This window comes from Phyllobates terribilis, unplaced genomic scaffold (assembly GCF_046119375.1).
Source record: "Phyllobates terribilis strain yellow unplaced genomic scaffold, ASM4611937v1 Scaffold_8__6_contigs__length_399053987, whole genome shotgun sequence".
Classification (NCBI taxonomy): Eukaryota; Metazoa; Chordata; class Amphibia; order Anura; family Dendrobatidae; genus Phyllobates; species Phyllobates terribilis.
The window spans coordinates 244,302,193-244,329,819 of record NW_027362768.1 but is presented as its reverse complement, the minus strand read 5'-3'; the positions used below and the strand labels follow the sequence as shown (position 1 = coordinate 244,329,819).

The 27,627-nt window shown below is 42.5% G+C and overlaps 1 protein-coding gene across 5 annotated transcripts in view; it reads right to left on the bottom strand.

Annotated features, from left to right (window-relative positions):
- PDE4DIP (phosphodiesterase 4D interacting protein) overlaps positions 1-27,627 on the bottom strand; it is a 738,656-nt gene that overhangs the window by 130,063 nt on the left and 580,966 nt on the right. For all 5 annotated transcript variants that reach the window (XM_073644096.1, XM_073644094.1, XM_073644092.1 and 2 more), the window contains one exon: positions 9,859-10,094. In XM_073644096.1, coding sequence (XP_073500197.1) covers positions 9,859-10,094 — 236 coding nt within the window. The remainder of the gene's footprint in view (positions 1-9,858; positions 10,095-27,627) is intronic.

Here is a 27,627-nt window from a genome sequence, read left to right as displayed (position 1 = left end):
TTAGTAATTTGAAAGCTTAAAATGGTTGGTAGGGTGATTTTAACCAATCATCAAGCTTTTACTCTCCCCAGGATGACACAGGGGTAGAAAAGTCGTTTCGGATCCATGATTTGTTCATCTTTATGAACGTGAGTCTGTCTACATTATCAGTGGAGAGCCGCGTGCACTTATCTGTCAGCACACCACCAGCAACGCTGAACACACGTTCAGACAGAACGCTGGCTGCGGGGCATGACAAGATCTCCAAGGTGTAAGTGGCTAGCTCCGGCCATTTATCCAGATTGGAAGCCCAAAAAGAGCAAGGGTCCAGTGACACAGTCGTGGCTTCAATGTTTACTTGGAGATACTCCTGTACCATCGTCTCTAGGCGTTGACTATGTGTCAGACTTCTTGTCTCCTGTGGCCTTGCAAAGGATGGGCTAAAAAAGTGGTGAAATGATTCCGCAAAATTGATGTTACCAGCAGATACTGTGGTTCTGTTACGGTTTGAGTGCTGAACACTTGACGATCCCACGGTTGGCAAGTTGGAACTGTGAGATTCACTACGTGCACCACTGGTGTTTTGTGGAAAAGCACATGTAAGATTCTGCAACAGTCTCTGCTGATACTCCTGCATGCGTGCATCCCTTTCTATGGCAGGAATAATTTCGGCAAATTTACTTTTGTACCGGGGATCTAACAGTGTGGCAACCCAGTAGTCAGGATTATTTCTAATTCTCACAATTCGAGGGTCATGTTGCAGGTAGTGCAGCAAGAAGGCACTCATGTGTGTTGCGCATCCAGGAGCACCAAGTCCCTGTTGTGTTGGTGGCGAGGTAACAATCATGCTTCCTTCCTCTGTCCTCTCCCCCCAACCTCGCACAACAGAAATGTGATCAAGGTCTCCCTCATCTGATGAGTCTTCCATCAGTTCGTCCTCCACTTCTTCCTGGGCTCCTGCACCTTCCTCACTAGTTTGGCTGCTACCATGCGCCCTGGTAAAACCATCTCCCCCACCCTCACATGCCTGCCGCCTTGGTGCTGCCGACCGTCTGGACCTTGCAGATGTTAGCCCTTCCGCATACAACTCCTCCTCCTCTACTTCCTCCACCTCCTCTTGTGCCACCACCTGACTCCGAATTCTGTTTAATATGTGCTCCAGCATGTAAATCAGCGGAATAGTCATGCTGATAATGGCATCATCAGCACTAAACATCTTCGTCGCCATTTCAAAACTGTGCAGAAGAGTGCATAGGTCCCTGATCTGAGACCACTCCTGCAGCGTGATTTGCCCCACCTCTGGATCTCGTTGGCCCAGGCTATACGTCAGAATGTATTGCACCAGGGCTTGTCGGTGCTGCCACAGTCGCTGCAACATGTGCAGAGTTGAATTCCACCGGGTAGGCACATCGCATTTTAGCCGGTGAAGTGGCAGGCCCAACGACTTCTGTAGAGATGTAAGTCGCTGAGCTGCGGGATGCGAACGGCGGAAGTGAGCACACAGCGACCGTGCCCTCTGCAGAAGGCCATCTAGTCTGGGATAGTGGGCTAAAAATTGCTGGACAACCAGGTTCAACACGTGAGCCATACAAGGCACGTGTGTGACATTGCCCCGGCGAAGGGCCGCACCCAGGTTTGCAGCATTGTCGCACACGGCCTTCCCTGGTTTCAGGTCCAGTGGAGACAGCCATTCATGAAATTGGTTCTCCAGAGCTGACCACAACTCCTCAGCTGTGTGACTCACATTTCCCAGACATTTCAAAGTAAAAACCGCCTGATGACGTTGAGCCCTACTGCCAGCATAGTAAGGAGGTGTGCAGGATCCCTTCTGCGCAGTTAGAAAGCTTGTGGCATGACCAGACAGGCTTTGGGTGCAGGTGGAAGACCGAGAGGAGGTTGAGGAGGCAGAAGCAGTGGAGGAACTTTGACATAAAGAGGATTGACGCACAACTCGTGGGGACGGCAAGACTTGGACAGCAGCCCCTTGTCCTGCTGTCACCATAGTTACCCAGTGCCCAGTCAGCGACATGTAACGCCCCTGTCCATGCCTACTCGTCCAAGTGTCTGTGGTGAAATGCACCCTGTCACACACAGAGTTTCTCAAAGAAGCGGTGATGTTGTGTGCGACATGCTGGTGGAGCGCAGGCACACCTTTCTTTGAGAAGTAGTGCCGACTGGGCATCTGGTACTGGGGCACTGCGACGGACATAAGGTCTCGAAAATCCTCTGTGTCCACCAGGCGGAAAGGCAGCATTTCTGTAGCCAAGAGCTTGCAGATGGTGAAATTCAACCTCTTAGCTTTCTCATGGCTAGGAGGAAATGGTCTTTTACTTGTCCACATCTGAGGGACCGAGGGCTGGCTATTGTGCTTAGACGGGGTTGATAAGGGTGTCCCCGGCAAACTGCCGGTCTGTGAGGAAGATGCAGGCGGACATGTTAGGTTGCCTTGATCCAAAGGTGGTGCTATCGATGTCGGACAGCGCTCAACACCAGCTGGTGTTACCACCTCCAAAGAAAATGATGACCTGCCAATCACGCAGGCTGTTGCGGGTAAAGAGATGGCAGGTCTGCGCCCCAAAACAGGTGTGACTGCTGTCCCCCCAGTCACAGAGGATGAAGAGGCCGCGGATGCACAAGATATGGCAGACGGTGGTTGGCCCGGCCGGCTAGGCCGCATTGTAGCACACTGAGCTTCCCACTGCAACTTATGCTTCATGTCCATGTGCCGGTTCATGCATGAAGTACTCAAACTATGTATTTTTTGGCCTCTACTTAGCTTTTGCTGACAAATGTTACAGATAACACGAGTTGGGTCATCTTTATCGATCTGAAAAAATGCCCAGGCTATGCAAGGCTTAGCACCCATGCGACCTGAAGAGCCACCACGACTTGTGGTGAGAGGCAGAGTTGTGTTTGAGGATGCAGTTGTTGACGTGCTTCCAGTACTACGTCTCTGTCCAGGAAGGCGCAACCTGACCTCGTCGCCACTAGCATCTTCCTCCACCTCCTCTGCTGACCTCATCTCTTGGCTGACTGTGGGTTGACAGTAAGTGGGATCTCCAACCTCATCATCATCACCCTGTGTGTTATCACACCCGTCGTCCTCAGAGCCAACCTGTTCCTGCCCTGACAAAAAACTAAAGTTGTCGCTCCAATCAGGTATTTGAGTCTTATCATCGTCTTCCTCATTGTCTCCACCAACAGGAGTTACAGTTTGGGAATGAGGGTCTACATTATGGTCAGAACCTTCTGCGTCTGGTCCTGGATCCGACTCATAAAGATTCTGGGCATCAGTGCAGATCATTTCCTCGTCTGGATTCACAGAAGCGCTGGAGTCGACCTCTGATTCCCAGGCTATAGTATGAGTAAACAGCTCTGCAGACTCAACCATCTGTTCTACCTCATACTCAGACGGGCAGCTGGAGATTTGGGAGCTGTGAGGAAGCAAGTGCGATTTGGGTGACACCTTTGAGGACTGGAGTATTTGTGATGTTGAAGTTGATGTGGAGGAGAGCCCACTTAAAGGAGCACTTGATATCCGTTGAAGCACCTGCTGTTTTTGTGCCTCATCTGGAATTTGTAGCGATTGGCGTGGCCGTAAGAAAGGGATCTTATCACATTGTCCGCTAAAAGAAGTAGACATTTTAGTTTGGCTGGAAGATGGTCTTTCTTCTGCAGATGTTACTGTTGCTTTAACACCTACCCCACGGACACAACCTTTTTTCCCCTTCCCAACACGCCTATTCCCCTTTCCACCAGCAGCAGGCCTTTTTCCACTCATTTTGGTGGTTAACTAATTCACAACTCTGGAGTTGTTTGCACAAAAAAACAATGGATGGTAACCGAGCAGAGCTGAGTGGCCAAACTGTGGTATTAGGCCAAAACTATTGGCTGGGTTAGATGCAGAAAAAAATTATATTCAATTTGCAACCTGATGGAGGTCAGTATAGATGGACTAATACAACAAGTCCCACACACAGCTAGAAGCCCAATATTTTTTCAGAGGTAGATGCAGAAAAAAATATATTCAGTTTGCAACCTGATGGAGGTCAGTATAGATGGACTAACAGAGAAAGTCCCACACACTACTAGAAGGCCAAATATTTTTTCAGAGCTAGATGCAGAAAAAAATTATATTCAGTTTGCAACCTGATGGAGGTCTGTATAGATGGATTAATAGAACAAGACCCACACACAGCTAGAAGCCCAATATTTTTTCAGAGGTAGATGCAGAAAAAAATATATTCAGTTTGCAACCTGATGGAGGTCAGTATAGATGGACTAATACAACAAGTCCCACACACAGCTAGAAGCCCAATATTTTTTCAGATGTAGATGCAGAAAAAAATATATTCAGTTTGCAACCTGATGGAGGTCAGTATAGATGGACTAATACAACAAGTCCCACACACAGCTAGAAGCCCAAATATTTTTTCAGAGGTACTGTAGATGCAGATAAAAATTATTTTTAATTTGCAACCTGATGGAGGTCAGTATAGATGGACTAATAGAGAAAGTCCGACACACTACTAGAAGGCCAAATATTTTTTCAGAGGTAGATGCAGAAAAAAATATATTCAGTTTGCAACCTGATGGAGGTCAGTATAGATGGACTAATACAACAAGTCCCACACACAGCTAGAAGCCCAAATATTTTTTCAGAGGTACTGTAGATGCAGATAAAAATTATTTTTAATTTGCAACCTGATGGAGGTCAGTATAGATGGACTAATAGAGAAAGTCCGACACACTACTAGAAGGCCAAATATTTTTTCAGAGCTAGATGCAGAAAAAAATTATATTCAGTTTGCAACCTGATGGAGGTCAGTATAGATGGATTAATAGAACAAGACCCACACACAGCTAGAAGCCCAATATTTTTTCAGAGGTAGATGCAGAAAAAAATATATTCAGTTTGCAACCTGATGGAGGTCAGTATAGATGGACTAACAGAGAAAGTCCCACACACTACTAGAAGGCCAAATATTTTTTCAGAGCTAGATGCAGAAAAAAATTATATTCAGTTTGCAACCTGATGGAGGTCAGTATAGATGGATTAATAGAACAAGACCCACACACAGCTAGAAGCCCAATATTTTTTCAGAGGTAGATGCAGAAAAAAATATATTCAGTTTGCAACCTGATGGAGGTCAGTATAGATGGACTAACAGAGAAAGTCCCACACACTACTAGAAGGCCAAATATTTTTTCAGAGCTAGATGCAGAAAAAAATTATATTCAGTTTGCAACCTGATGGAGGTCTGTATAGATGGATTAATAGAACAAGACCCACACACAGCTAGAAGCCCAATATTTTTTCAGAGGTAGATGCAGAAAAAAATATATTCAGTTTGCAACCTGATGGAGGTCAGTATAGGTGGACTAATAGAACAAGTCCCACACACTGCTAGAAGGCCAAATATTTTTTCAGAGCTAGATGCAGAAAAAAATTATATTCAGTTTGCAACCTGATGGAGGTCAGTATAGATGGATTAATAGAACAAGACCCACACACAGCTAGAAGCCCAATATTTTTTCAGAGGTAGATGCAGAAAAAAATTATATTCAGTTTGCAACCTGATGGAGGTCAGTATAGATGGATTAATAGAACAAGACCCACACACAGCTAGAAGCCCAATATTTTTTCAGAGCTAGATGCAGAAAAAAATTATATTCAGTTTGCAACCTGATGGAGGTCAGTATAGATGGATTAATAGAACAAGACCCACACACAGCTAGAAGCCCAATATTTTTTCAGAGCTAGATGCAGAAAAAAATTAGATTCAGTTTGCAACCTGATGGAGGTCAGTATAGATAGACTAATAGAATGATGCTATGCCCAAAAGATTTTACTTCACTAGGTGCAGTAAAAAAATTGGTATTCTATACACAGGTGGTATATCTTGCAACACAGATAGGCTACTCCACTGACTAACACACTCTGCAATAGGCCAAAAAGGATTAGCTTTGCTAGATTCAGCCAAATGCTGTGAAAAAAACTTGCACAGCACTGGCACAGACCTGCCTGGCAAAAACTGATAGGAACTGATGTAACCTAGTCCTGAAAAGGACTCCAATTACAATTAGTCTTTACTCCCACAACCTATCTATTTAAGAGCACAGACCTGCCTGATAAAAGTCGTAGGAAATGCTGTAACCTAGTCCTTAAAAGGACTGCAATCACAACTATTCCCTACTCCCAAGCTATCTGTATATTTGTGCGAAAATTGGCTTGAAATTAACAAGGTATAGCGCACACAGCAACAGCGGTGCCGTCTAACACGCAGCTGCAGCAGTGAGAAAATGGTGGCGACGGGGAAAATGGCTTGGTCTTATAGGGCAAGGACATGTGACATACACTGCCAATGACACATGCCCTTGCTTGTGTGAAAAAAAGCACTTCGCTCCGTGTGTGCGCTGCTGATAGGCTGACAGATTGCACCTCCCCACTGTAAATGCGGGAAAGAGAAAAAAAAATGGAGATCTTCATTGTTCCTGCAGAGATCCATCCCCTGCCCCTCCCCCCACCCCGCTGTACACTCAAACTGCGTATTAACATTAATTTTCATCATTACTGAGAAAAAATCCAGTTATGATTTTGGTGCACGAACAGTTATCGAACATAACCTCGAACAGCCGAATTTTTCTCAAATTGTTCGTGTTCGCCGAACGGCTCGAACACCGCCCAAAACAGCTCGAATTTGAGATTGGCGAACAGTTCGAGTAGAACAACGCTCATCTCTAGTTATTAGTATTGTAGCTTTTATTTATGATCAGTACTTTAGTATTCGGTCATTATGTAGTGGTAATTTGTGATGTGGTCAAAGTGTGGTGGTATTTCTCCCTTGTGTGTGGTATTGTTCGGTCGCTATGTGGTGGTAATATGTGGTCTGGTCATGGTGTGGCGGTATTTGTTCCTTGTATGTGGTACTATTGGTCTTGGTATAGTGGATTATGTTGTATATGGAGGTCACTTGTTCTCTCTGATGTTAATAAGGGGAAGATTCTTGAATTCCAATAGAGATTAAATACTTGGATGTTTAACCCATCCCTGTCCTGTGACTATTACAGAGTAGCAAATATGCACTTACAGGTGTTTTAAGGTGAAAACAAGTAATCACCTATCCTAAGGCCATGTTCATGTGAGAGAATGAAAAGTCCTAATATTCCGAACAGCCATGTTAAAACCTAGCAGAGCATTTTGTTCAAAGTTAGAGCCCACTGTCTTTGCAGCTAAGGAGAAGCAGTTTTGAGTGCTTTAGCTAGAGTGGAGATGTACAGTAGAGTGATGTCAGTACCATTAGCAGGTATAGCTGGCATACAGAAAGGTTAAAATTGAACAAGCTGCAGGGCAGTGTGTTTTTTCATAATGGTATAGAAACCAGAATCAGTAGTTGTCAATATGTAAGAGTTATGTGACTAGGCTAAAAGCAGTGATATGATTAACGATATTATCTAAGAAGAACGTGAAGTTTTATGGGTTTTTAATGTAGTTTGGGGAAATAATCATTAATGTTGTTATATTATGTTATCATGTTCTTTGTTCTAAAATGCATGTTTTCATCTGCAGTATTAGGTTATCAGGTATACACCATTTTGTTTCCATGTGCTTTCTTTGTCTAAATCATGTATAAAAAGTCCCTACTCGAAAGTTCGGGACCAGTCCACCGCCACACCAACGCCAGTACACCACAAGGCCAGACCACTCCAGTGTTATTTTGCTTATCTGGACACCTGTGCGTGTCAGCCTACTTTGCCTGCCTGCATTCTGAACTGTTTTGTCGCGTATCTCTGAATAAACTTCACTCTCTGCTTGAAAGGAGAATTGTCTACATTGTCTTCCCGGCTCTTCTAGCTCTCAGCATGTACTTTCTTACAGTTCACACATTCAGTATTTGGTCAGGATTGTGCCTCAGTATTTGTTAGCCAAAACCAGTAGTAGGTGATAAATGCAGAAGTGGTGACGTGTTTCTATGATACTTTTCCTCTGATTGTTCCACTCCTGTCTTTGGTTTACAAATACTGATGTAAGATACTGACCAATTACTGAACGTGTGAACGTGGCCAAAGAATAAGTGATAAGTTATTGATTGGTGGAAGTCCAACTGCTGGGACCTGCACCGATCTGCAGAATGTGCAACTTTTATTCCCATTAGTATGGAGCGGTATACACAACTCGACCACTGATCCACTCCTTCCCAAAGGGGCTGCACTTGACTTTTTCTGGAAGCCCCCAAAGAGCATGAATGGAGCTGCAGTCAGACATCCCACCTGCCACTCGATTTTAAAATAGGGATAAAGGTGCCCTTTCAGGGATAAAAGTCCCCCATTCTTCAGATTGGTGTGGTGTCCCGTGGTTGGATTCCACTGACAAGAACCTTTTAATGCAAACTACAGTAACTGTACATCCCAGATATGGTGTGCACACAGTAGATGTGCAGAAGCCGCGTATGTTTTACAGTTGACACGCCACTATAACAGGGATAATGTCTAAGAGGTATTTGCATATAGCTGTAGTGTGGGCCCCTAGAGTCCATTTTCCCTGTGGGCCCCAGACACCCCAGTCCGACCCAGTTTGCACTCCTCACTTGGTTGCTGCCACACACACTTGACACCATCTGAACCAAATAAATTTATCTTGGTCTCATCAGACCATAGGACATGGTTCCAGTAATCCATGCCCTTAGTCTGTTTGTCTTCACCAAAGTGTTTGCGGTATTTCTTGTGCATCATCTTTAGAAGAGGCTTCTTTCTGGGACGACAGCAATGCAGACCAATTCGATGCAGTGTGCGGTGGCGTTTCATCTGAGCACTGACAGGCTGACCCCGTATCCCTTTAGCCTCTGCAGCAATGCTTTACTCATATGACAATTTTGAAAAGACAACCTCTGGATATGACGTTGAGCACGTGATTCAGCTTCTTTGGTCGACCATGGCGAGGCCTGTTCTGAGTGGAACCTGTCTTGTTAAACCGCTGTATTGTCTTGGCCACCGTGTTGAAGCCCAGTTTCAGGGTGTTGGCAATCTTCTTATAGCTTAGGCCTTTATTTGTAGAGCAACAATTCTTTTTTTCAGATCCTCAGAGTTCTTTGCCATGAGGTGCCATGTTGAACTTCCAGTGACCAGTATGAGAGAGTGTGAGAGCGATAACACCAAATTTACCACACCAGCTCCCCATTCACACCTGATACCTTGTAACACTAATGAGTCACATGACACCGGGGAGGGAAAATGGCTAATTGGGCACAATTTGGCCATTTTCACTTAGGGTGTACTTACTTTTGTTGCCAGCGGTTTAGACATTAATGGTTGAGTTATTTAGAGGGCACACCAAATTTACACTGTTATATGAGGTGTACACTGACTACTTTACATTGTATCAATGTGTCATATCTTCAGTGTTGTCCCATGAAAAGATATAATAAAATATTTACAAAAATGTGAGGGATGTACTCACTTATGTGATATACTGTATACTTGGATGCTAAATATGACCATTATTCACTGCTTTGTGACATTATTTAAAAAAGTATAGTACAATAGTGTGATTATTGTAGTAGTTTGTGCGCCATTATAGTTTAGTAAGTTTATAACATACCAGTATATGGATATGTATCTCATTGTGCCTATAACAAATTATAATAGTATTTAGACCTTTAGGCAAAGAAAATCATCTAATAAAGTACAGTGTAGCTTGTAGCTCACTGTTAGAGTTAATGCCTTCCATACTAGAGATTAAGACCTGGGGAAAAAATGTTAAGAGAAAATCAGATAATTAAATATAACTATGCTTTGCACCATATTCCATATTAAAAATAGTAACTCTTTAGTAAGTTAATAATTTTTTATTTAATTTCTATAATAATATTTTCAACTTACTGATGTTAAATTTACTGCTCAGTTTCTTTACCAGTTCATTTCCTTGAGATAGTTGCTCCCTGAAACTTTGTCCCATAAAGTAGTCTATGTCATTAGCTCGAAGAATCTCTTCAAATGATTTTATGACTTCGTCCAGATGTTGAGTAAGAATATGACATAGACTTTGTCCTTCTCTCACCTTCTGTCGCAGTAATGATAGTTCTCGAGCCTGTGCTTGAATCAACCAGTCATATTTTCTGAAAAAGATGAGACTGACTGTTAAAGAATGGGGAAGTTTAGCATGATGTGTAGTAAGGGATCAACTTGTTAATCCAAATATAAAGATGGATCACCTAAAAACCTAAAGTAAACCATTGTTTTAAAACTGTTTATATTTCTATCTACAGCGGGTGAAATAAGTATTGAACAATTTTCACCAATTTTCTAAGTAAATATATTTCTAAAGCTGCTACTGACATGAAATTCTCACCGTAAATGTTCATAAATTAAAGAAGCACTCCTCCTCCCATAAAAGTTTTTATTCTCTTAATATATTGCAATCTCCATATTATACAGCACTGTCTACTTACAATTGCTCATTTTTCCTTTCGATACAGTTAATTCTTCTCTCTTCTACACTCAATGTAGAAAACAGGAAGTCTCTTGTTCCTGCATTTATCATTCCCCTCTTCAACTCCTGACCCAGCTGCCCGCTCCTCCACCTGCCAGGGACTTTTGCGGTCTATTATGACTCAAACAGAAAAAAATGACCTTCTGTTTCTACATAGAGCTTAGATGGATTCAGCTAGTCAGTTTTTAATCATGATGTCATAGACCTAATGGAAAAGACAAGAATACGCTGGGTAATAAGGTAAAATAATCAATTGTAAGTACACAGTGCCATATAGTATGATGATTGCAGTCTATTAAGAGGATAAAAACTTTGATGGGAGTGCTTCTATAACCTCTTCACGACCTTAGAAGTACTCAGTACGTCCTGGTTGGGAAGTGCCAACATTGGACGTTCTGAGTACATCCAGGCAATTTTGCAAGCACAGAGGCTGTGCACGCTCGATCGCTGCCGGTTGTCAGTTGATTCTGACAGCTAACACCCGACACTCAGTGCCAGGGGCAGTGCCTGCACCGCTCCCAGCACTTTAACCTGCATGCATTGCTATGCTTTATAACTGCAAATATACTACACAAAATGAAAGAACCATAGTGAGACTAGGTAAAAAAGTAAAAGAAAAATGGTAAAAATATTTTAAATAAAAATCAGAAAATAATAATAATAAAATATACATATATATATATATATACTGTATATTCAGAGAATATGAATGATGACAAAAAAACTTTTTCTCCACTCACGGTTATTGGTTGGGTGAAGCCATTTATTGTCAAACTACTGTGTTTTCTCTTTTTAAATCTTAATGACAACCAAAAACATCCAAATGACCCTGATCAAAAGTTCACATACCCTGGTGATTTTGGCCAGATAACATGGACAGAATTTGACACAAATAGGTTTGAATGGCTACTAAAGGTAACATCCTCACCTGTGACCTGTTTGTTTGTAATCAGTGTGTGTGTATAAAAGCTGAGTGAGTTTCTGGGATCCAGAAAGACTCTTGCATCTTTCATCCAGCCACTGACGTTTCTGCATTGTGAGTCATGGGGAAAGCAAAAGAATTGTCAACGGATCAACTGGAAAAGGTAGTTGAACTGTATAACACAGGAAAGGGATGCAAAAAAAATATACAAGGAATTGATAATTCCAGTCAGCAGCGTTCAAACTGTGATTAACAAATGTAAAATCAGGGGCTCTGTAAAAACCAAACCACGGTCAGGTAGACCAACAAAAATTTCAACCACAACTACCAGGAAACTTGTTCGGGATGCAAAGAAAAACCCACAAATATCATCAGCTGAAATTCATGACTCTCTGAAAACTAGCAGTGAGGCTGTTTCAAGATGCACAATAAGGAGGCACTTCAAGAAAAATGGACTGCATGGTCGAGTCGCCAGAAGAAAGCCATTACTGTGCAAATGCCACAAAGTATCTTGCCTACCATACTCCAACAGCACAAAGACAAGTCAGAAGTCAAAACTTCTGTAACAAGGTAATTTGGAGTGATGAGACTAAAATTGAACTTTTTGGCCACAACCATAAACATTACATTTGGAGAGACGTCAACAAGGCCTATGATGAAAGGAATCACTGATGTTTTGGGGATGTGTGAGCTACAAAGGCACAGGAAACTTAGTGGAAGTTGAAGGAAAGATGAATGCAGCACGTTATCAGTAAATACTGGAGGCAAATTTGCACTCATCAGCCCAGAAGCTGCGCATGGGACGTACTTGGACGTTCTAATATGACAATGATCCAAAACATAAGGCCAAGTCGACCTGTCATTGGCTACAGCAGAACAAAGTGAAGGTTTTGGAGTGGCCATCTCAGTCTCCTGACCTCAATATCATTGAGCCACTCGGGGGAGATCGCAGTTCATGCTAGGAAGCCCAGAAATTTACAGGAACTGGAGGCTTTTTGCCAAGAAGAATGGGCAGCTTTACCATTTGAGAAAATAAAGAACCTCATCCACAACTAACACAAAAGACTTCAAGCGATCATTGATGTTAGAGGGGGCAATACACGGTATTAAGAACTGGGGTATGTGAACTTTTGATCAGGGTCATTTGGATGTTTATGGTTATCATTAAGATTTAAAAAGAGAAAACACAGTAGTTTAACAATAAATGGTTTCACCCAACCAATAACCATGAGTGGAGAAAAAGTTCTTTTGTTATCATTCATATTCTCTGAAGCAAGGCCAAGAAAGGAAAAATTCTGCAGGGGTATGTAAACTTTTGAGCACAACTGTATCTTTAGTACTGATAAATTTGCACTTTTATGTAAAAAAAAATACACATATTTGGTGTTTCCGTGTCAGGAATGACCTGCCTCATAAAACTATCACACTCGTTAACCCCTTAAGTGTACATCGTAAAAAAAAAAAAAAAACGGCAAAAAAATGATGCTTTTTCATTATGTCGCCAAACAAAAAGTGGAATAAAACGCGATCAAAAAGACAAATGTAAATAAAAATGGTATCACTGACAATGTCATCTTATCCCACAAAAAACAAGTCGCCATACAGCTCTATCAGCAGAAAAAAAAAAGTTATGGCTCTCAGAATACAGCGACACATAAATAATTATTTTTTCTATAAAATAGTTTTTATTGTGTAAAAGGGCCATACAACATAAAAAAAAACCTATATAAATGTGATATCGCTGTAATCCTACTGACCTGAAGAGTAAAGTTGTCTTATCAATTTTACCATATGCGGATCAGCATAAAAAAAAACGAAAAAAAAAACAATTCCTGAATTGATGGGTTTTGTTCATTCTGCCTTTCAAAAATCAGAATAGAAGGCGATCAAAAAATGTCATGTGCCCGAAAATGGTACCAATAAAAATGTCAAGTCGTCCTGCAAAAAACAAGCCTCCACATGACTCTGTTGGCCGAAATATGGAAAAATTATAGCTCTCAAAATATGGTGATGCAAAAACTAGTTTTTGCAAAACAAAAACATCTTTTAGTGTGTGACAGCAGTCAAACATAAAAAACTATATAAAGCTGATATTGCTGAAATTGAACCGACCCAAAAAATAAAGTCGTCTAATCACTTATACTGCACAAGGAATGGCATAAAAAAATAAATCAAGCCAATTTGTCAGGAACGACACCGGGGAGATCACGCAATATCTCACCGCTGCCGTCACGTTGTCAGGAATTCACAGGATTGAGCAGGGATTTGCAAGCACACAATCCCGACTACTCAGTACGTAGCTATCGGCAAGCGAGACAAAAGCGTATGGCGTCACACCTCCAGATTACAACGCATGGAATATGTGTATACGCCCCGTACGGTTACTGCCAGCTTCACGATAGCCCAATTAATATTATTCGCTGCCACCACCAGCCGAGTTTGAACTATAATACAGGCCTGGCTGAATGCCTGCTTTCTGGTAGCGTATATGGTTTCGGGGGAGGGAACGATTACAGGACAAAAGAAACAGAACTATTACATTTTATATTTAATCCAAAAGGGAGGCAGATTTTACAAAAGGGGACAATACAATACATATGCAGTTACACAAAATAAGGCTATGTGCCCACGATGCAGAAATGCTCCGGATTTTTCCTGAGCGTTTCTGCATCTCCCCTGGCAGAAAAAATGCATGCGGATTGTACATGCGTTTTTCCTGCCAGGGACATGCGACATGCGGATGTGAAGCATTCTTGACATACATTTCCGCATGCGGGTTGTCAAGCGCTTCACTTGGAAAGTGCTTGACAACTTGGTCACACTATATAAATCCATGCAAACGGCATGGATTTATATAGTGTGACCGAAAGAATGTCAAAGAATAAAAAATAAATCTATACTTACCTTCCGATGGCCCACGCAGTCATGCTTCACCGTCCCGGCTGCCGGCAGATTGCGTTACACTGAAGGACCTGCCAACATCAGCGTCGCGTGACCCATCACATGACTATGATGTCAGCGCAGGTTCTTCAGTACATCGCGAACTGCCGGCATGAGAGGAGGAGCGCATCGGGGGCCGCCAGAAGGTAAGTATATATTTATTTTTTATTTTATTCTTTTTTTTTTACAGTTTTCTATGGTACCCAGGTCTGGAGGAGAGTCTCTTCTTCTCTAGACCTGAGTACCATCCGCACATTATAAAGCATGGAATGCGCATCTACATATACAGTGATGCGTAATCCATGCTTTCTAATGCAAGTCAATGGCGGTGAAAACGCAGCACTTCCGCAAAATAATTGGTAGTGCTGCGTTTTTTTCCGCAATGATAATCCGCAGCGGAAATTTCCGCAGCATGTGCACAGCACATGCGGATTATCATTGGGGAACATGGCAGGCCTTCTACCATGCATTTTTTAAGCGTTTCTGCAGCGTTTTTGTTGCTGCGGAAACGCTTAAAAAACGCATCGTGGGCACACAGCCTAATAAGGGTTAAAGCAGAAACTTACTATAAGATCACTAAGACGATTAAATATAGGTGGAGGGGAGACACTCCGCTTGATTAGACTGTTATCGAACAGGATCCTTTGCTATAATAAATATATGCTCTCAGCAATGAATATGGATCAACGTTCAGTTGGATATTTTATGCCGAAGTGGGAGACCGGCCCACACACCCATGGGGATGACATCATGTGAGGTCGGCTCCATCCTTCATGTTTTTATTAAAAATGCTACCTTCTGCTATAATTCATCCCTGGTTGCTCGCAGAAGCTTGCAAGCGACGCCATATCTACCATTATTAATTTACCTTTCTGTAGAGACTACACATGGCATAGCTACGATCCGTTAATCTGGTAATTTTGTGCCACAGCTCCCCAGGGGGGCTCACAACTACAGAAAAATAAGCATATTGTTCCTTGGCTGACCTTGCCACTAAAATTATAGGTCACGTTATTATCGGACGTATGGAACTTGAAATATTCCATATTCCATATCGGTATCGGTGCCGGCCCGACTATAGATTTCCTTTTGAAGTTCGGGAGTCAAGCTTCCTCAGCTAGATGTAAATTGTCGCAGGTCTGTGTTAGAGGAAAGCTACACTCACATTTTAATTGGGTTGGTAGCACCTCTCTTGTGCCAACATTTGTTTAAGCTACTTCTGCTGTGGGTGATAATTTTCAGAGAGATCGCCCTTTAGATTGTCAGCTCTTCTCTTGTGACAAATGGTGGATAAAGGAGGGGTGAGAGGGAAGAGGGTTTGGGAGAAATTGTTAATATTTTCTTAATATTTCCCTGACACAATTCTTGATCTACTGTTGATTTGTTCATTCTGTCTCCCAAATATCGCAATAAGGCTCGGCGCACATTTGTCCTGTGCTCTACACTGAGCGGTTACACTGGGGTTTCTGTGTAAATCTCTGAAATATGTGATTCAGGCAGAACCCCAAGCAGAAGATTCCCTATAATGAGGCAGATGGCGGCACTGTGGATGCTGTCTGGCCTATGATCCGGCAGTGTCCGTCTTTTTAGGCGTGCATAAAAATGCAGTCGGCCACAGTTTTGTGCACTTCTGAAAAGAAGAACACTGCTGAACACAAGCCAGATGGAGTCTAGAGTAACTCTGCTGCCTCATTATAGGGAATGGATCCCTCAGGGATTTCATCTGAATCACATCATTCGGAGATTTAGATGGACACCCCGATATCAGTGCTCAGCATAAAGCACCAGATAAATGTGATCCAAAATGTTATGTAAAATGTTCCCAACAAAAGCTTCAACTCAATCCAAAAAAAAGCCCCCACTCAGGTCCATCATCTGTTAATGGAAATATAGAGGGCTTCCACGTTACTGGTAGTGCCAAGGTTCTGGAAAAGCGCTATGGCTCCTCGCCCTCCCAAATGAAATCAAATGAATTCTACACTCCCAAATCCAAATGCCCCCCTCTCTTCTGAGCCTGTGTGTGCCTAAACCACATTCAGCGTCCACATTTTGCATTTCTGTAGTGATGAGAGCTCGCCTAATTTATGGGTGCGTGTCTCCAGAAGCATGAGCTGGTCACTACAACTTACTGGTCAGTACAGCGTACTGGTCACTACAGCATACTGATCACTACAACAGCAGTTTGCAAATTTCACTCCGTAACATCCACTGCTGCTTGTTTTTAGAATACACCAATGGAGTCAAAATCGTCACTACAGCTGTAGATAAATTCCCAAAGAGGTATAATTTCCAAAAATCTACTTGAGGGTGGATTCTGCTTTTCTAGCACTTAGGGGCTATGTATATGGAGTCAGCAAACTATTCTAGGAAAATCTGCGCTCCAGGAGGCAAATAGTGCTCTGTCTCTCCCGAGTCTCGCCATGTGGCTAAGCAGTACTGTACAGATACATATGGGGTATTTCTACATTCAGCAGAAATTGTGGGACAAATTTTGGTGCCATTTTTACCCACTTCCTCTTGTGAAAATGTAAAATCTGGGACTAAAACAAAAATTTTGGTGGTAAAAATGTAATTTTTTTTTCTTCACTGCCCAATGGTATAAAATTCTGGTGCTCCTTCCCTTCTAAGCTTAGCACTATGCCTGAAAAGTATTTCCCAATTACATGTAGGATATTGGCACACTCAGATAAAAATGGACCTCAGTTTGATTAAAAATTTCTCCTATTGGACCTTAGAAAAATTAAAAACTTGCACATGCTGCGGAAATTTTTGCTGCGGATTATCATTGCGGAAAAATCCGCAGCATGTCCATTATTTTTGGGGAAAGGTGCCATAATTGCCGCCATTGATTTGCATTGAATCACTTAATATCCGCATGACTACATGTGCACATGCGGATATTAAGCGATTCAATGTGCGGATAGTACCAGGGTCTGGAGAAGAGGAGACTCTCCTCCAGACCCGGGTATCATAGTACCTGTTAAAAAAAAAGAATTTAAAATAAAAACTATACATTATACTCACCTTCTGATGGCCTGCGGTCTTCTCTCCGATGCGTCTTGGCTTCCTGGTGGCTCGCGATAGTGTAAAAGGACCTTCCATGACATCATTTAGTCATGTGACAGGTCACGCGACCGCTGACGTCGGCGGTCGCGTGACCTGTCAAATGACTAAATGACGTCATGGAAGGTCGTTTTACACCACCGCGAGCCGCCCAAGACACCGGACGCACCGGTGAGAAGGTGAGTATAATGTTTGTTTTTTTATTTTTTACCATTTTTATTCTTTTTTTAACTATTTACTTGGTCACACTATATAAATCCGGTTGCTTGGATTTATATAGTATGACCAAGTTGTCAAGCACTTTTCCAAGTGATGCTAAAATCGCTTGGAAAAGCGCTTGATAACCCGCATGCAAAAAATGCATGCAAAAACGCTTGACAAACGCTTCTACCTGGCAGGAAAAACGCATGTAAAATCCGCATGCGTTTTTCCTGCCAGGGAGATGCAGAAAAAAACAGCAACATTTCCGCATCGTGGGCACTTAGCCTTATAGTGTCTGCCATTACTACCTCTTGTGGTAGGGCATTCCACAGTCCGACTGCTCTGACTGTAAAGAACCCTTTCCCGTTTAGGTGCCGGAATCACCTTTCTTCCACCCATAATGAGTGCCCCCTGGTCCTTAGTATGGTTTTTGGAAGGAATAAGTCATGTGTCAGTCCTTTGTATTGACCACACATATATTTTTACATGTAAATGAGCTCTCCTCTGAGGCGTCGTTTTTCTAAGCTAAACAAGCTCAACTTTTTCAACCTCTCATCATATGAGAGGCCTTCTATCCCTTGTAATAATCTAGTTGCCCGCCTTTGAACTGACTCTAACTTCTGAATATCATTTTTAAAATGTGGAGCCCAAAACTGGATCCCAAATTTCAGATGTTGCCGCACCAGTGATTTATAAAGGGGCAACAGAACGTTGGGACTGCTATTAACTATTTTGTGTGATTTATTTCTCTGCTTTAAGAGTATAAGAATTTAAAGTTTGAAAATTGCAAAATTTTCTAAATTTTTGCCAAATTTGTTTTTTTTTCACACATAAACACAAGTCATATCGAAGAAATTTTAACCACTATCATGAAGCACAATATAAGCACAGAATCAGTGGGATCCATTGAAGCATTCCAGAGTTATTACCTCAGAAAGTTACAGTGCTCAGAAGTATAAAATTTGGCCTAGTCATGAAGTTGCAAACAGCTTTGGAGGGTAAAGGGGTTAAGTTATGGGTAATAATGAGAAACACACAGGGAAAAAGTACTGAACACACTGAAATTTATTTAATACTTCCTACAAAATCCTTTGTTGGTAAAGACAACTTCAAGACACTTCCTGTATGGATAATCTAGTCTCATGCATTGCTCAGGTGTGATTTATGCTAATTTTTCCACACAAACACACCTCAAATCCTAAAGGTTCCACAGTCTCCTTCTATGAACTATGAGCTTTAGTTCCTTCCATAAATTTTCTATGGAATTCAGGTCAGGTGATTGAATTGGTTTCAGAAAAAGAAAATAAAACTGCTCGAATGGCCCAGCCAGAGTTTCTTTGGCTGTGTGTTTGGGATCATTTTCTCGCTGAAATGTCCATCCTTGTTTCATCTTCATCATCCTGGTAGATGGCTGCAGATTGTTTTCAAGAATGTCTTTGTACATTGGTCCATTCATCCATCCTTCTATTATATGAATTTTGACGGTGCCGTATGCTGAAAAGCAGCCCCACACCATGATGTTCCCAACTCCAAACTTCACTGTTGATATGGTGTTTGTGGGGTGATATGCAGTGTCTGTTGGCCTCATAAGATGGTGTGTTTTATGGCATCCAAAGAGTTAAATTTTGGTCTCATCTTGTCTCATCAGACAATATTTTCCCAGTATTTCACAGGCATGTTTAAATGTTGTTGAGCAAACTTTATACGCTCTTGAACATGCTTTTTGTTCAGCAAGAGAGACTTGCATGGGGAGCGTGCATACAGGCCATGGAGGTTGAGTGCATTACTTATAGTTGATCCGTAATGAAGTCATTATGTGTGGTGTAATGCATGGGGCACAATACTTTCTCCCACCTCTATATATTTTTTTGATATCTCTGTTGAGCTGTATCCTATGGTCATATGTCAGTTCCTTGATCTGATCCCTATTTATGGTATGGAGGTTGAGTGCATTACTTATTGTACTCTTTGAAACAATTGTACCTGCTGTTTCCAGGTTGTTCTGTAGCTCTCCGCAACTGATACTTAGCTATTGGACACCTCTTCTCATAATTCACTTCTCTGTCCGAAATCTTGTGGAAAACGCCTTGTCATCGCCGGTTTATGGTGAAATGATGTTCTTTCCACTTCCGGATTATGGCCCTAACAGTGCTCACTGGAGCCTTCAGTAGTTTAGAAATTCTTCTGTAACCATAGCCATCAGTATGTTTTGCAACAATAGGGTTGCGAAGGTCTTGAGACAGCTCACAGGTTTTACCCATTCTAAGATGTTTCTTGTGTGGCACTTTGGTAATGAGACACCTTTTTATAGACCATCAGTTGAACCAGCTGATATTATTTTTCATTAAGTGCAGGATTGCTTTCTATTTACGAAGATTTCAGCTGGTTTCATGATGTTCCATGGCTTTTTGCACCTCTCTTTTTCATGTGGTCAATACTTTTTCCCTGTGTCATTTCTCATTATTACACATACAGCAATGAGCAAAAGGGCAACAATGTTTTGAACTTTTGATTTTCAGGCGCCATATCTCACCATCCACGACTGCTTCAAACATGAGGCTACCATAATTTTATAAATACTCATCTTGCCTATCTCATACATAAATTTGACTTGCAACTGTTTAGCATATGATTAGTTATGCAGATTCTTGTCATGTCACTGCATTGTTACTGTTTTGCTCCAGGTGGTGTAAAAATCTTTTTCTTCCTGTATACTACAAATTACAATCTGTTCTCACATACCCTAATAGCTCAGTATGTTATTATGTTGATTCCCAAGCGAAAGGTCACTGGTTCAAATCGAGGAGTAGCCATGAAGAAGATTTCCCAAGAAAAGAGAAAGCATCATCTAGCTCATTGATAGTGGGCTTTTGGCCAAGAAAATTGCCAAACTGCATCATGTGAGTGTCAAGACAATTGGAAGAATACAAAATCAAGTCTGTCCATCCATGCAAAAGCCAAGAGGTGAACGTCCAGGCAAAATATTGGAGTCAACAAGTTGGCTCATCACAGGGTCTATAAGCTCTGGCGTGACAAACACAGCAGTGGAGGTGGCTCATATGCTTTATAACAGTGCGATCATAGACGTCCATGAAAGCACCATGCGACGCGTGTTACACAAGTCTGGAATGGTGGCCAGAAAAAAGGTGAAGAAGCCTTGAATTCAATATCATCATAAGAAGCAACGGCTCAAATTTGCAAAAAAGTACATGGACAGTAGAAGATTGGGAATGGGTGATTTTGAGAGGTGAAAAAGAAGTCAATAGACTAGGCTTTGATGGGTGCAAATGGATCTGGAAGAAACAAGGGAAAAATAGGCTAACAGATTAAGAAATTGAAGGAACTGTCAAGTTTGGTGGAGGAAGCATGATGATATGAGTTTGTTTCAGAGCCAAAATCATTGGATACTTGACAAGGATCGATGGTGGTCTCAATGTTGAGCTATAGTTGAGCATCCTACAAAACGAGTTACTTTGTACACTTGAGTACTATGGGTATGAAAAGGACAACATAGTGTTCCAGCAGGTCAACAACCCGAAGTATACGTTGAGATTTGTAAAGAAATGGTGTAATGACAATGAAGTAGAGGTGCTGGATTGGCCCCCACAGTCCCCAGAACTCACTCAACCCAATCGAACACTTATGGGTAGAGTTGAAGAAAAAACTGTATACATACCCAAGTGAGTCGACCAGTATGCACCAACTTTGGGAACATGTAGAAAAGACCTGAAATCAGATTTCAGTCGAGACAGGTTTGAATCTGATCAAGAACATGCCTAAAAGGATTCAAGCAGTGTTGAAAGCCAAAGGTGGATTTACAAAATACTAACAAAATAATAAAAATTACAATTTTGATTTTTAGGAACAAAACAGTAACAATGCAGTGACATGACAAGAATCTGCATAACTAATCATATGCTAAATAGTTGCAAGTCAAATTTATGTATGAGATAGCAAAAATAATTATCTATAAAATGATGGTAGTCTCACATTCGAAGCAGTAGTGGATGGTGAGATATGGCGCCTGAAAGTCAAAAGTTCAAAATATTGCTACCCTTTCGCTCATCACTGTAACTTAATTTATGGACATCTATGTCTTTATTTCTTTGTCTGTGTGGATTGGATGGGTTGTTACCAACATCTGGTGATAATTTCATGTCAATAGCACCTTTAGAAATATATTTACTTATAAAATTGATGATGTGTTCAATACTTATTTCACCCACTGTATCATAGGAAAACACGTACAGTACAGACCAAAAGTTTGGACACACCTCATTTAAAGATTTTTCTGTATTTTCATGACTATGAAAATTGTACATTCACACTGAAGGCATCAAAACTATGAATTAACACATGTGGAATTATACACTTAACAAGAAAGTGTGAAACAACTGAAAATATGTCTTATATTCTAGGTTGTTCAAAGTAGCCACCTTTTGCTTTGATGACTGCTTTGCACACTCTTGGTATTCTCTTATTGAGCTTCAAGAGGTAGTCACCTCACAGGTTTTCACTTCACAGGTGTGCCCTGTCTGGTTTAATAAGTGGGATTTCTTGCCTTATAAATGGGGTTGGGACCATCAGTTGTGTTGTGCAGAAGTCTGGTTGATACACAGCTGATAGTCCTACTGAATAGACCGTTAGAATTTGTATTATGGCAAGAAGAAAAGCAGCTAAGTAAAGAAAAACGAGTGGCCATCATTACTTTAAGAAATGAAGGTCAGTCAGTCCGAAAAATTGGGAAAACTTTTAAAGTGTCCCCAAGTGCAGTTGCAAAAACCATCAAGCGCTACAAAGAAACTGGCTCACATGAGGACCACCCCAGGAAAGGAAGACCAAGAGTCACCTCTGCTTCTGAGGATAAGTTTATCCGAGTCACCAGCCTCAGAAATCGCAGGTTAACAGCAGCTCAGATTAGAGACCAGGTCAATGCCACACAGAGTTCTAGCAGCAGACACATCTCTTCAACAACTGTTAAGAGGAGACTTTGTGCAGCAGGCCTTCATGGTAAAATAGCTGCTAGGAAACCACTGCTAAGGACAGGCAACAAGCAGAAGAGACAAGTTTGGGCTAAAGAACACAAGGAATGAACATTAGACCAGTGGAAAGCTGTGCTTTGGTCTGATGAGTCCAAATTTGAGATCTTTGGTTTCAACCACCGTGTCTTTGTGCGACGCACAAAAGGTGAACTGATGGACTCTACATGCCTGGTTCCCACCGTGAAGCATGGAGGAGGAGGTGTGATGGTGTGGGGGTGCTTTGCTGGTGACACTGTTGGGAATTTATTCAAAATTGAAGGCATACTGAACCAGTATGGCTACCACAGCATCTTGCAGCGGCATGCTATTCCATCCGGTTTGCGTTTAGTTGGACCATCATTTATTTTTCAACAGGACAATGACCCCAAACACACCTCCAGTCTGTGTAAGGGCTATTTGACCAAGAAGGAGAGTGATGGGGTGCTACGCCAGATGACCTGGCCTCCACAGTCACCAGGCCTGAACTCAATCGAGATGGTTTGGGGTGAGCTGGACAACAGAGTGAAGGCAAAAGGGCCAACAAGTGCTAAGCATCTCTGGGAACTACTTCAAGATTGTTGGAAGACCATCTCCGGTGACTACCTCTTGAAGCTCATCAAGAGAATGCCAAGAGTGTGCAAAGCTGTCATCAAAGCAAAAGGTGGCTACTTTGAACAACCTAGAATATAAGACATATTTTCAGTTGTTTCACACTTTTTTGTTAAGTATATAATTCCACATGTGTTAATTCATAGTTTTGATGCCTTCAGTGTGAATGTATAATTTTCATAGTCAAGAAAATACAGAAAAATCTTTAAATGAGAAGGTGTGTCCAAACTTTTGGTCTGTACTGTATATTACTTACCGGTAATGTGTTTTTTCGGAACCCATGATGGCACAACGAGAGAGGGGATCCTCTCTTCAAGGACAGGAAACCTTCAAGATAAAAAGGGAGGCGCCTCTCTCCACCTCAGTGGATTACAGAGCATGAGAGGATTCTCCGGTTAGAGCACATAATTTTATTAACCATAAACGAATTTCACCCATGTGAATACTCAACACCCACCAACCGGAAGGTGAACACCATAGTGATAGGGAGGGAATGTAAAGGTGCCGTCATGGGTTCCGAAAAAACACATTACCGATAAGTAATATATGTGTTTTTCTGTCACCCATGAGGGCACAACGAGAGAATTACAGAGAACTAGGTATGTAAGGGAGGGACCACAGCCTGCAGAACCCTTCTCCCAAATGAGAGATCAGAGGAGGCAGAAAGGTCAAGTCTATAGTGATTATAGAAAGTGGGCGGAGATGACCACGTGGCCGCCTTACATATTTGCTCAATGGGCATGTCCGCTCTTTCTGCCCAGGAAGCAGCCATGCCCCGTGTAGAGTGGGCCTTCAGATTGTTAGGAGGATCTCTGCCTGATCCCGTATAGGCCATCGTGATGGCTACCCGGATCCACCTTGATAGAGTGCCTTTTAAGACCTTTGATCCCTTTCGGGAGCCCTGAAAGGAGAAAAATAGAGCCCTATCCTTCCTCCATGAGCTTGTGGATGCTAAATAATGTATAAGGTATCTCCTGACATCCAAGGTATGAAATCTTTCCTCCTTGCTATTTTTTGGTTCAGGACAGAAGGAAGGTAGGGCTATCTCCTGAGACATATGAAATTTAGAAACAATTTTAGGAAGGAAAGCAGGGTCTGGTCTCAAAACTACCCTATCGTCTAGAACTAAGGTTAAAGGTGGATCTGCAGACAAAGCCTGTAACTCACGAACCCTCCGTGCTGATGTTAAGGCCACCAGAAGTATTGTTTTCAGGGTGAGTAATTTTATGGACCCTGAGCTAAGGGGCTCAAAGGGAGAACCTGTTAATGCATTTAGCACTAAGTTTAAATCCCAAGAAGGGACCCTTATTATAGGGGCTGGATTGGCTCTACTGCATGCCCTCACGAACATGGAAATCCATTTGTTATTGGCCAGATTATAATTATAAAAAATAAAATAAATTCAGCTCACCTGGTTCTCACATGCTCCTGGTGCAGGGAAGCCTGGTAACGTGTGGTCTCACGTAGTAGAAACAATATAAATGTAAGAAGAAACTAGCTTCCAGGAAGCCAGTTTCTTCTTACATTTAGATTATAATTATACAAGGCCCCTAAGGCAGAGATTTGGACCTTTAAGGTGCTAACCGCTAGGCCTTTTTCCAGCCCTTTTTGAAGAAATTCCAAAATGGCCGTTATGGGACCCCCCCCCCCCCCCCAGGGAGAATCCCTGAGATGACAAGAACTTCTTCCAGACTCTACTGTAAATTTTAGTAGTGATTGGTTTCCTACTACCTAGAAGAGTAGTAACTAGATTCGATGAGAAACCCCGACCCTCTAGCAACGACCTCTCAAGTTCCAGGCCGCTAAGTGCAATCCTTTCACCTGCGGATGGAATATAGGCCTTGAGCAAGAAGGTCGGGAATCTCTGGAAGAATCCAGGGGTTCGTGACTGACATGCTCCTTAGCCAAAAGAACCATGGTCTCTTGGGCCAGAAGGGGGCTATGAGGACTACTCGAGCCTGATCCTCCCGGATCTGCCTCAACACTGCTGGAATTAGGCACGTTGGGGGAAAGGCATAGGCCAGACTGAAATCCCATCTGCACTGGAAGGCGTCTACTACTAAAGTGTTTTCCGTGGGATTCAGGGAGCAGAACTTTTTTAACTTGCTGTCCTGACGGGTCGCAAACAGGTCGACCTCTGGAGACCCCCACATGGCCACTAGCTGGCAGAAGACTGAGTGATTTAGAGTCCATTCTCCCTGCAATAATGGCCTGCAGCTTAGAAAGTCTGCCTTCGTGTTGTCCTCTCCTCTGATATGAAGGGCCTTTAAAGAGAGAACTTTTCCTTCCACTAGAGAAAATATCCTCCCCGCAATCTGCATTAGTGATTTTGAGTGAGTTCCCCCCTGGTGGTTTACATATGCCACCGTGACCTGGTTGTTGAACAGAATTTTTATGTGATTCCCTCGTAGAAGGGGTAAGAAGCTGATTAGTGCCTTCTCTACTGCTCGTAGTTCCCACATGTTGGAAGACTCCAGACTCTCCTCCTCTGACCAAGTCCCCTGTATCGGGCGGTTGTCTAGGTGCGCCCCCCACCCCCTGGGGCTGGCGTCCGTAGTAATCACTCTGGTAAATTGGGGAACCCAGGGGACACCTGTCTGGAATGTGTTTGTCTCTAACCACCAATACAGAGACTGAATTACATTTTGTGGGAGTGTTAACCTGCCCTCCAGATGTCCCCTGAGGATGATTTAGTTTTTTAGGACGTCCCATTGCAATTCTCTTGAATGAAATTGGGCCCAGCATGCCACTGGGATGCAGGAGGTGAGGGACCCCAACAGAGACATGGCCCCCCTGAGAGTCATTACTGGGTCTGTTATGGCTGTCGAGACTAAATTTTTTATTTTCTCACTTTTCTGCTCGGGCAGGCGGCATTCCTGTCGAACCGAATCCAGAGTAAGGCCTAAAAAGATCTGAGTTGTATGCGGGATCAGTTTTGATTTTTCTAGGTTTAAACACCATCCTAAGTTTTTTAAGATGGTGCACACCTGATCCACTTGGGCCAGGCAGTGATCGTAAGTTTTGCCCACTATTAGGAAGTCGTCCAGGTACGGAATGATCAATCTGTTTTCCTTCCTGAGATGAGCCGTAACCTCCGCTATAAGTTTTGTGAATATGTGGGGCGCTACTGCTAGGCCGAAGGGAAGAGCTCTGCACTGGAACTGCTTGATGACTCCCTGTACAGTTACAGCTACTCTGAGGTATTTTTGAAAGTCGTGATGGATTGGCACATGGTAACACGCATCCTTTAGGTCCAACACTGCCATGTAGCAGCCGGGGAATAGAAGGCTTATTGTTGATTTTATTGTTTCCATCTTGAATGATGGAATGTTCAGGAATTTGTTTAGGCCTTTCAAGTTGAGGATAACTCTGTATGAATTGTCCGGCTTCTTTATAAGGAACAAGGGGGAATAGAACCCTCTTCTTTCTTCTTGTGGTGATACCTCCAGCAAGACGTTCTTTTGCAGGAGACCTGAAATCTCTTCCTCCAGTGCCCTATGTTCTGGTAGAGAGGATCTTAAGGCAGTCGGGATAAATTTCTCTGGTGGGTTTCTCAGAAATTCCAGTTTTAAACCTGATTTTACTAAATTGAGGATCCACTTGCTGGAAGAGATCCTTTCCCAGGCTGGAAGGAAGAGAGAGAGCCTCCCTCCCACCTGGGATAGAGTGTCATTTTGGCGGTTAGCGACTATCCTGGGAGGGCCCGCCGAACAAAAACCCTTTCCCTTTTCTGGAACGATCCTCCTATCTAGATTGTTCTGTGGACGTCCTTCTGCGGCCAAATTTCTTCCTCCAAAAGGACTGCTTAAAAGTTGAGAAGGAAGATTTAGGAAATCCTTTTTTGTTGTCACTTGCTTTCTCCAGAATTGTGTCAAGAGAGGCACCGAAAAAAAAATCTCCTTCACATGGAAAAGAACATAGCTTTCCCTTCGTTTGTATGTACCCCGGGCAACATTTCAGTCAGACTGCTCTACGGCCGGCATTAGACAGGGCCGCAGATCTTGCTGCTAATCTGGCAGAATCCGCAGAGGCGTCCGATAAGAAGGCCGCTGCTCCTTTCAATACAGGTAGAGAGGCAGAATAGAGTCCTGTGACTCGTTGTTCTTAACCTGGTCTTCTAACCTGTCTAACCAAACCATAAGGGATCTTGCGGTACAGGTTGCTGCTATGGCTGGTTTCAATGTCCCTGCTGATGACTCCCAAGTACCCTTAAGGAAGATATCTACCTTTCGGTCCAGTGGTTCCTTCAGCATCCCTGTATCTTCAAAAGGGAGAGAAGACCTTCTAGAAGCTTTGGATACCGCAACATCCAGCTTCGGGGCTTTATTCCAGGAAGCGGTATCTTCCTCACTAAAGGGATATTTCCTTTTAAAGGAGGATGGAAGGAGACACTTTTTCTCCGG